Source organism: Gregarina niphandrodes (genome assembly GCF_000223845.1).
Source record: "Gregarina niphandrodes unplaced genomic scaffold scaffold00002, whole genome shotgun sequence".
Classification (NCBI taxonomy): Eukaryota; Apicomplexa; class Conoidasida; order Eugregarinorida; family Gregarinidae; genus Gregarina; species Gregarina niphandrodes.
The window spans coordinates 254,530-265,239 of NW_011645774.1; the positions used below are offsets into that span (position 1 = coordinate 254,530).

Genomic DNA, 10,710 nt, shown 5'->3' on the forward strand with positions numbered 1-10,710 from the left:
CGTTGGGTGTGCGAGAACTCCAAACGGAAACTGCCCCACTGACTCCACATGTCAGACACTTGCCACTGGTTCTGCGTGATAGTTTGTCCTGTGTGTTGGGGGTGTTCTGATTGTGTGAATGACCATCTTTTATTTCTGTAACTTACCCCCCATTTTCGGATTGGTATGCGGGTGTGTTGTGCTACTCAAAAGAGCCGGTGGGTGGTCGTGGCTATACTTGGTGTGCCCCGGCCTGTGGGAGGGACGCTGCCAAATGAGCCAAATGATACACCGGTAGATTGTTCTGGTGGACCTCCAAAATCTTCCCTCACGGGATTATCGGTAACCCGCGAGTCGAGATCGAATGCAGTGGCCGAAGGAGACGCGTCGCACTACGGCCAACCAAACACTACCTTGGTAACGCTGCAGGGGCCGTCCGAATGGGACTGGGTTGAGCCTGCTTTCGTGAAAGCAGACTCGAGGGAACTTTTGGTGCAAGACTGCCCAGAACCGAAGGTGGAAGTCTCGGGGGAACCGTCAATAAGACCCTTTTTGTTTGAAGCCTGGTATGAAACTGTGAAGGAGCCTTTCTGGGAACCATTGCCGGAAGTCCGTCAAGAGCCTTTGGTGCCTGTCTCGGCAAGAGCTTCAGTGGACAGCGAGTTGGAACTTTTGATTGAAGCATGGCCCCAGTGTGTCAAGAAAAGCCCATACGAGATATTGATAGAACCCTCGAGGGACCCACTCATGGGACAGTTGGAGGAAGCCTCGCTTGAGCTTGTGGGGGAGGTTTTCGGAGAGCCAGCGGAAGCCTCATCTGAGCTTATGGTGGGAGTCTCGATGGAATCGTTGAAAGAAGTCTCGATGGAACCGTTAGTGGAAGCCGCAGTGGAGCCATTAGTGGAGACTTGTCCTGCGCCTTCGGGGAAACCCGGAGCTCGGCCAAGTTTAGTCCTTAGGGTGCTGGACGAGTGCCTAGAGATGGAGAAAGATCTCAGACCCGCTCTCCGACCAGATGAGGAAGAGGAGGTTGTGAGATGGGCTGAGACTGATATACTGCAGGAGCTGAGGAACCGAAAAACTACGGCAGACATGTCCATTTCCGAGTTCGAGGCGTGTTCGTGGAGATGGCTCAAATTGGTATTGTTAATGCGTGAGTGGCAAGACAAAGGGGGTAGCTTTAAAGAAGTGATTTCAACGTTGGATAATCTTGTATCGAGACCTGTTGGGTTATCTGACATATGGTTTCTGGCAGGTATGGTGCAGAGATTTGTTTCGTCTATGAGTTTCTCTCGAGTGTTACATCGTACTCTAATGCCGCATAGTGGTTGGGATTGTCGGAGGATGATTTATCGTGAAGGGTTCCCAGATACAATTGTTCGTTTGCCTGAGAGTGAGGAATGTGTCAACCGAGTTAGCGCCAGCTCAAAATTAGAATGGTGGCTACGTCAGGCAGAACGAAATATTCGTATTGACGAAGACACATGGACGGTGCCGCGGCATCTAGCGTCGCTCTTCAGAGTGCAGCGTGTTCTGGGCAAGCCAACATTTGACGACGCTATTGAAGCAATGAAATATCGTATCCCGCCTCCCTCCTACGCCAAGTTGTCAAATCGACAGTACCTTGCTTGCTTACTCAAGTATGTAAAGACCGATATGTCCAAAAATGTTCATCGAACTAAACCCTGTCGTGACCCTCAGGCATCGTCCACTGACCCTGTTGAGGAAATGAGGACCTTTGTGGCGGGCATGGTTGAAGAATGTTCGCGAAATGATAAAATTGAGGAACGAAGTTCGACAATGAAGAAGTATATTGCTGGATATGCTCTCCGGAGCTTTCAGGCTGTCTTATCAAGGAAGCGGGACAAAGGGTATCGGATAAGGAACCCTTTCAACTCGTGTGGATGGCGTTGGTTATCTCTGGCGGGACTGATGAATGATTACTTGGAACCGGAATTGGTGACTGAATTAATTTCAGATAGTGAAATGGTTGTACCGCGACCAAAACATGTGTCACCATTATGGTACTTAGCCTGTCGGATGCAGGCCTGTCTGAAAGGCACGGACATTGCTCGCATTTTCAACGGTGACCCGCCGTCCTGGTGGATTTCCAATACTGTAATTTACCAAGATAGCTTCCCCCAGACCTTTGGCGAGCTGCCGATGTCTGAGAGGTCTGCCCAACTAATCGGCTTCAGTTCTAAGGCAGCACATTGGATCGCATCCGGGATACGCAGATTTCACACCACCAATCGAACTTGGTCACCTACTCCATACTTCAATATTGTCGATAGATTTCAAGCAGTATTAGGAGACATAAAATTCAACGAAATGATCAACTTGATCAAACCCCGATTCTCGACCATCGCCCGGGCCCAACATAAAATGTGCAATCTATCAGACAAGGCCATCGCCGAAGTCATTCTCAGGTACGCGGGTGTGGCTCGAAGGGAGAGCATTCGCTTCTGTAAAGCGTGGCAGACTGGTAACCTTGAAAAGACGGATACGAACTCGTCCGTAGACGAACCATTAGCGAAAGAACCACCGGCGAAAGAACCACCGGCGAAAGAACCACCGGCGAAAGAACCACCGGCGAAAGAACCACCGGCGAAAGAACCACCGGCGAAAGAACCACCGGCGAAAAAAAAACGAGATGGATGATCCCCGCCGTGCTTGCCTGCCTTACCGGCTGGCCTTACCAAATATACTCTTTCTTTCTTTCTTTCTTTCAATAATCAACAGCCCAATGCCAACTACAGGCTTAAAGCCGGGTCACACTCGTTGTGTTCGCAACCCCCGTGTTCGCAACCCCCGTGTTCGCAAACCTCGAGAGGGTTCCCGATTGGGAAGGCAATCGAACTACAACGCGCACTGCTGCTTGCCGATGGGGACCATAGACCCCTACGACGCAATGCCGTAGAGGCAATATCAGGCTCCCGAGAGCGACGGCGTCTCCCAGCCAACTATTAGCACACAATACTGTACCGAGCCGACTAGGATCAGATACATGTAGCTTACATCATGAAGCGAGGATACATGTAGCTGCCGACATGGTGGTGGAGGTGTCAAGATGACGTGTTAGACAGCAACAACAAACTTTAGGAACACATTCCGTGCAAAGTTGCTTTCTTCGACTTAAACTTGCTGGATTTTTGAACCGGAATGAGGAAATGTTATGGCGGCCACGAATTCCGATGGATAACCGTGGCCGTGTTTGGGGTTCCCAACGTGGGAGGGACGTTACATAAGGATGCCGGATATTCGAGAGCGAGAGCTCCTCTGATGAGCTCGACCTTGCCGCCGATAGCCCGGACCTCAGGGTTTGCTGGAGTGGCTGAAGTAGAGGCACTGGACGTACCGTACCACAGCAATTCCGTGCTAACTGAACCTCTGCCTGTGTCCGCCTTGGATATGTGGCCTGACGCTTGGAAGGAAGACTCGCGGGAATGGTCGATGGAGGGCTCAAGGAAACCGTTAGTGGAAGCAAACCTGGAAGAACCACTGATGGGATCCGCCTTGTCTTGTTTGGCCATGGAGAGTTCCTGGAAATTACTGGCGGAGACCCCGCCAGAGCCGTCGGTGGCAGTCTCCTCGGTGGAACAGATGACGGAAGCCTGGCCAGAGCTTTTGGTGGAAACCTGGCCTAAATATCTGAGGGAGGCTCCGTTGGAACCATTGATCGAAGTCTTGTTGAAGCCATTGATGGAAACGTCGCCGTTGATGGAAACTTGGCCATTGATGGAAACTTCGCCGTTGATCGAGGCTTCGGTGGAACCACTGGTGGAAGCGTCAAGGCGTCCGTTGCTGGAGCGTCTGAGGGCTGAGACCTGGCCTGAGCCTTCGATTACAGGTTCAGTGGAACCTTCGGCGAGAGTCTCGGCAGAAACCTCGGTGGCGGAGACGGTCTCAGGGCATAACCTGGTCGCTCGCGTATTGGAAGAGTGCTTGGAGAAGGAGAAGGACAATGAGCCAGTTCTCAGCCCAGATGAGGAATTGAGGGTTGTGAGGCTCGCGAAGGCAGCTGTCATGAGAGAGCTGAGCAAACCATCGAGTGGCACAGGAGTGTGGATTTCCAAGCTGTCTATATCTGATTTCGAAGCCTGTTCGTGGCGATGGTTAAAGTTAGTATTGCTAATGCACGCATGGCAAGACAAGGGCGGTGGCTTTGGTGAAGTGATATCAGTATTGGAGAGTTTTCTGCCGAGGCCAGTGGGCGTTAATGATACCTGGTTCCTGGCTGGTGTGGTGCAGAGATTCACTGTTGCCGGATATTTGTCCCGTTGGCTGCCTCGTACGGTACCGGTGGGGAGTGGTTGGCATTCTCGGACTCTGCTTTATCGAGTCACCTTCCCAGATGATGTCGTTCGTTTGCCGGAGACTGAGGAATGTGTAAACCGGGTTTGTGCCAGCTCTAAGTTGGGGTGGTGGTTGTGTGAGGCTCAACGAAATATCCGCATTGATGAAGAAACGTGGAAGGTCCCCGTCTGTCCAAATGCCATTTTCACTGTTCAACGAGCTTTGGGCAAACAGATATTTGACGACGCCCTGCAGGCAATGAGGCGTATGTTCACCCCCCCGTCTCGAATGTCAAATGCAATGTTCGTTGCTTGCTTACTCAAACACGTTGACACAATGAGTCTTACTAAAAACATTAGGAGGCTCCGGTTGACTTCCTCCAGTTCCACTTCCTCCAGTTTCAGTCAGCCGTCACCTTGTTCTTCTGACATTATTTGTCACGATTCGGTCCGTCCCGATGGGTTGATTGACAGTGATAGATCGGTGGATGCGGAGATGACGTCCTTTTTGGCTCGCGTGATTGAAGACTGCGCTACAAGAGAGAGAAACGAGGCAGTAAGTTTGACGGGAGTGTGGTGTGTTGCGAGGACTGCTTTCGAAGAGTTTGAGGCTGTGCTTTCCTCTAAAAGAAAGTCGGATGAGCGGCGGCGTGATGGACGGACAATGCCCCTTTTCAACTCGTGTGGATGGCGATGGCTGTGCCTGGCGGGACTGATGAATGATCACTTGGAGCCGGATGAGGTGCGTCAATTAATTGCTGAGAGCGAAAAGTTAGTGCCTCGGCCGAAACATGTGTCACCGTTGTGGTACTTGGCCTGTCGGATACAGGCCTGCCTTAGGGTACGGGTCATTGCTGCCGGCTTCAAGAGCTGGCTAAAAGCACCCCCAGCGTGGTGGGTATTCAGCTGTGCAATTTACCAGGATCACTTCCCCAAAACATTTGGCCAGCTGCCGATGTCTAAGAGGTCTGCTCGCCTAATTGCCTTCACTTCTAAGGCTGCACACTGGATTGCATCCGGAATCAAAAACTTTCATGTCACCAAAAAGACACTGTTACCTAGCTCATATGGCGACATTGTGGATATCTTTCACAAGGTTATGGGAGACCGATGGTTCAACGAAATGATCAATATAATCAGACCAAAGATCTCTATTCAAGCCCGACAACATATGGGCCAGATGACAGACAAGTCCCTCATGGAAATCATCCTCAAGTACGCACGGGCGCAGCGAAATATGGCCTCCCAGTTTTGCGGCCTATGGCAATTTGATATCGCTTCGAAGAGATCTGATGACTTGGCAGATGCGGAATCGTCTGAAGATGAGCGGCCAACGAAAAGAGTCTGCAATAGATGATCTACCGGATGGCTGCATACACAGTACCACTACGGAGATCGCTACCATGCCGATGGAGACTGTGGAGAGTGCCCTTTGCTCCAGTAAAATGTAGCTGCTGCCGTTAGCCCACAAGGACCATGTGGTAGACAACTACGAATTGTAACCAATGGGTCCGTGTTTTTCTTTTTTACCGTGTGATGAGGTGGAATATGATCGATAGTGACAGCACAATCCGGCCGGACCGATTCGGTTCAACAAACTAGAACCGAAAATTGGAGCACGCAGTTCGTTGCTTCATGTATGATAGACTCATGGTGGTTTGTAACTTCGTGCACACCCCCTCCCTCACCGAGTTAAAGTGCTGGTCCGAAAAATTCCGAAGAAATTCGGACAGGGAGGAAAATCGTACCATGCCGAATCGGATACGATGTCAAGATGACGTGGTTAGACAGCAACAACAAACTGTTAGGAACACACCCCCCCGCGAAAAGTTGCTTTCTTCGACCCCAACTTTTTTGAACCGGGATGAGAAAATGCTATGGCGGCCACAAATTCCGATGGGTAACCATGGCCGTATTTGGGGTTCCCAGCGTGGGAGGGACGCTACACAAGGATACCGGATATTCGAGAGCGAGAGCTCCTCTCATGGGCTCGGCCTTGCCGCCAGTAGCCAGGGCCTCGGGGTCAAGTGCTGTGGCTGAAGTAGAGATACCGGACGTACCGTACCACAGCAAATCTGTGATAGCCGAACCTCTGCCTGGGACCGCCATGGACACGTGTCCTGACGCCTGGAAGCAAGACCCACGGGAACGATGGATGGAGGGCCCAAGGAAACCTTTAGTGGAAGCAAACCCGGAGGAACCACTGACGGCGTCGGCCGGGTCTGGTTTGGTCATGGAGAGTTCCTCTGAATTACTGACGGAGGCCCCGCCAGAACCTTCGGTGGCAGCCTCCTCGGTGGAACAGATGGCGGAAGCCTGGCCAGAGCTTTTGGTGGAAAGCTGGCCTAAATATCTGAGGGAGGCTCCGCTCGAACCATTGATTGAAGCCTTGTTGAAGCCATTGGGGGAAACCTCGCCATTGATGGAAACCTCGCCATTGATGGAAACCTCGCCATTGATGGAAACCTCGCCATTGATGGAACCGTTTGTAGAAGGCTCCGGAGAACCTACGGTGGGGGTCTGCCCTACACCTTCGGTGCAAGGCTGGCAGTGGTCTAATTTTGTGGCTGGGGTGGTTAAGGAGAGTTTGGCGAATGAGAAGGATTTAAAGCCTGAGCTGAGTCCGGAAGAGGAAGTGAGGTTTGTGACTTCTGCTAAATTCGCTGTCCTTAGTGGGTTGCGTAACTTGCAAAAAAGTGGGGCATATACTCCTGACATGTCGTCGATTCCCGACTTTGATGGTTGCTCTATGCGGTGGTTAAAATTGGCATTGCTAATTCGTGAGAAGGAAAATGGCGGTTTCTGTAAATTGATTGAAGAGTTAAAGAGCCGCGTTTCAAGACCGGATGGTTTACCTGATACGTGGTTTCTGGCTGCCGTCGCACAGAGACTGGTTTGGTCTCGGTGTTTGTCTACTTGGTTGCCCCGTACCCTATCACTGCGGAGTGGCTGGTACTGTCGGAAGCCGGTTTTTCACGTCTGCTTTCCAGATGATATTGTACGTATGCCGGAGAGTGAGAAGTCGGTATACCGGGTTTGTGCCAGCTCTAAGCTCGCCTGGTTATTTCACCAGGCACAGCAAAATATTCGCATAGACGGGGAAACATGGAAGGCCCCGGATAACCCAAGAACCCTCAGAATTCAACATGGTCTAGGCCCGAGAATATTTGGTTATGCCTTACGGACAATGAGGCGTATAATCCCACCTCCGCCACAGTTGTCAAATGCAGAGTACATGGCTTGCTTACTCAGGTACGCTGAAATAACGCCACCGAAAATTTCCAGGGCCCGCTATCCTGTTACCACCGGCAGGCTTAAAGCCGCCCATCGCCCTCAGTTATCCTCGTCTGATGAGGTACCCTCCTCGTCCATTGTCGTTCCCGCTTGCTCGTCAATGACTTTGGTGTCAACCGATAGATCGGTTGCTCCGGAAATGACGGCTCTTCTGGCAGGCGTGCTTGAGGAGTGCGCGGAGAAGGAGAGAAACGAGAAGGAGAGAAACGAGAAGGACAGAAGCGAGAAAGAGAGAAGCGAGGAAGAAATACTGTCCCATGCGGGGAAGCTTGGTATAGCGACGTTTGCTGCCGACAAATATCGGGGTGTGGTGTCCTTCAAAAAGAGGTCAGCTGAGCGGTGTGGTCGGAAGCAGAGGGCGGACCCTTTTGTCACGTGCGGGTGGCGATGGCTGTGTCTGGTAGGGCTGATGAATGATTATTTGCCGCGGGAGTTGGTTGACAAGTTGATTGCCGATAGTGAAAAGTTAGTGCCGAGGCCGAAACATGTGTCACCATTATGGTACTTGGCCTGTCGATTGCAGGCCTGTCTGGAAGGAAAGGACATTGCTGCGAGGTTCAGTATATTGCTGGAGGCGCCTCCGCCGTGGTGGGCTTTCACCAGTGTAATTTACCGTGATCATTTTCCCCAGACGTTTGGCGAGCTACCGATGTCTGAGACATCTGTTCGATTAATTGCCTCCAGTTCCAGAGCTGCACACTGGATTGCAACCGGAATCGGCAAATTCCGAGAGACACGAAATACATGGTTACCTAGCTTAAACGGATCCATAGTGAACTCCTTTCGCACGGCAATGGGAAACAAATGGTTCAACAAGATAATCAAAATTATCAGATTAAAAATCTCCAAACTCGTATCTGAGGCGGGCCTTCAACGAATGCAGCAGTTACCAGACAATTCTGTCATGGAAACCGTCTTCCGGTCTGCATCGATGAGACGTAATTTCAACTCCAAAGTCTTAAGAAGAAATTGGAGACTAGATATTGCTCTGGATCCTAAGGAGTCCAGCGAGGCAATGGACTCTTCTGAGGACGACGAGTTAGTGGCGAAAAGAGTGTGCTGTGAATGACCGTACCACTCTACCCAAGCGTACCTAGCCACCGCTACTTTAAATATAAAATATGGTTCCCCTACCCGACAGACAGGGAGCGGAACTAGATTTGCTTTCAAACCACGATTGTTCAAACGTGGGTACTGTGTGTTTCGAGGAGAGGGTACATCTTGGAACATGGTGGGTACATATAGCTGCCGTTCATACACAAGACGTCAGGATAATGGGCGTCGGCTTAGAGGGCACACAAATTCTTTCACAGGATTTTTTGGCCGGAATGAGGACATGTTACGGCGACCATGGGGCCCGGTGGGTGACCATGGCCGTATTGGGGGTGCCGAACGTGGGAGGCACACCACCCAACGATCCCGGATGTCCGACAGCGAGCGCTCATCTGAGGGGCTCGGCCTGGCCGCTGGTAGCCGAACACTCGTGGTGGAGTGCGGTGGCCGAAGGAGAGACACCGGACGTACGGTACCACGGGCAGGCTGAGGTACCGCTGCCTCAGCCCTCCGGGAATGCCTGGCGCGATCCTTCGATGTCCGAACCTTTGTTGGAAACCTGGCCTGATGAGCCTGTAGTGGAAGCCGGGCCAGAAGCATCGATAGAGGCCCCGTTCGACTCCGAACTGATGGAAAGCTTGTGGGAACCGTTAACACTTGCCTGCCTTGGGCCTTTGATGGCAGTCCCGCCGGAACCTTCGGAGGAAACCAGCCCAATGCCGGTACTGGAAGCTCAGTCGGAACCGTTGGTGGAAGACCGGCAAGAACCGCTGCTGGCGGTGTCGGCCGAACCTTTGGTAAAACCCTTGTCTGAGCTTGTGATGGAAGCCTGGCCTGATCCTGTGATGGAGACCCCGTCGGAGCCCTTGACGGAAGTCCCAGAAGAATCGCCCGTGGCGGTCTCGTCGGAACGTTTAATGGAAGCCGGGCCTGATCCTGTGATGGAGGAGACCTCGTTAGAACCATTGATGGTTATCTCGGATGACTCTCTGACGGAGGTTTTGAGGGGAGCCTGGTCAGAACTTTGGGGGCAACCCTGGTCGATGCCTGTCATGGAGCCATTGATAGAAAGTTCGAGAGAACGGTTGGGGGAAGTGCGGCCTGAACCTTTGGCAGTAACCCCGCGGCGGAAACCATTGGTGGAAGGCCTGCAAGAACCACTGCTGGCGGTGTCAGCCGAACCTTTGGTGAACTCCATGTCAGAGCTTGTGATGGAAGCCGGACCCGATCCTCTGATGGAGGCCGCTTGTGAGCTATCGACGAACGTGTGGGAACCGGCGGTGGGGCCTTCAGAAAAAACATGTTCTGGATCTGCCGCGGACGCCTGGTCTGGGATTTGGGCGAAGGCCCCGTGGGAACGATCGATGGGGGCCTCGAAGGAACCGCTAGTGGGACCTTTAACCGAAGCGTCTCCTGCGCATTCCACGGAAAGCTGGGTTGGGACTAAGTTAGTCGCTTCCGTGTTGAAGGAGTGCCTGGAGAAGGAGAAGGACAACGAACCCGTGCTGAGACCAAACGAGCAACTGAAGGTGGTGAGCTTGGCTAAAACAGGTCTCCTGAGAGAGCTGAGTAAACATACGATGACTGACTTATCGACTTCCGACCTGTCGATTTCCGATTTCGAGGGCTGTTCGTGGAGATGGCTGAAATTGGCATTGTTGGTGCGTGAGTGGCAAGACAGGGATCAAGGTGGCTTTACCGAATTGATTGAGAAATTGGAGGCCTGGGTGCCGAGACCGGTTGGTTTATCTGAAACCTGGTTTCTTGCTAACGTGATGCAGAGGGTCATCTCCAGCGGATATTTGACTCGTTGGTTGAGCCCTGCTGTGTCATGGCAAGGTGGTTGGAATTGCCAGAAAATGGTTTATCGATTCTCCTTCCCGGATGAAGTGGTTCGCTTGCCGGAGAATGAGGAATCCGTAAACCGAGTTTGTGCTTGTTCGAGGCTATATTGGTGGTTTCATCAGGCTCAGAAAAATATTCGTATTGACGAGGAGACCTGGAAGGCCCCGAAAACTCCAAAACCGGTCTTCACTGTTCAAGGAGTTTTGGGGAAGCCGGGATTTGACGACGCCGTTACGGGAATGAG

At 52.0% G+C, this 10,710-nt stretch overlaps 4 protein-coding genes across 4 annotated transcripts; all 4 read left to right on the top strand.

Moving 5' to 3' along the window:
- Positions 1-165: 165 nt before the first annotated feature.
- Positions 166-2,640, top strand: GNI_012140 (hypothetical protein; the record flags this gene model as incomplete). The annotated part of the gene is made up of 1 exon (XM_011130545.1): positions 166-2,640. The coding sequence occupies one exon, from the start codon at positions 166-168 to the stop codon at positions 2,638-2,640; it is 2,475 nt and encodes an 824-aa protein (XP_011128847.1).
- A 501-nt stretch (positions 2,641-3,141) lies between these two features.
- Positions 3,142-5,631, top strand: GNI_012150 (hypothetical protein; the record flags this gene model as incomplete). The annotated part of the gene is made up of 1 exon (XM_011130546.1): positions 3,142-5,631. The coding sequence occupies one exon, from the start codon at positions 3,142-3,144 to the stop codon at positions 5,629-5,631; it is 2,490 nt and encodes an 829-aa protein (XP_011128848.1).
- A 507-nt stretch (positions 5,632-6,138) lies between these two features.
- On the top strand, positions 6,139-8,637 carry GNI_012160 (hypothetical protein; the record flags this gene model as incomplete). Its single annotated transcript, XM_011130547.1, has 1 exon — positions 6,139-8,637. The coding sequence occupies one exon, from the start codon at positions 6,139-6,141 to the stop codon at positions 8,635-8,637; it is 2,499 nt and encodes an 832-aa protein (XP_011128849.1).
- A 52-nt stretch (positions 8,638-8,689) lies between these two features.
- On the top strand, positions 8,690-10,710 carry GNI_012170 (putative Pc-fam-6; the record flags this gene model as incomplete). The annotated part of the gene is made up of 1 exon (XM_011130548.1): positions 8,690-10,710. A coding segment is annotated over one exon (2,021 nt), but the record flags the coding sequence as incomplete, so codon positions are not given.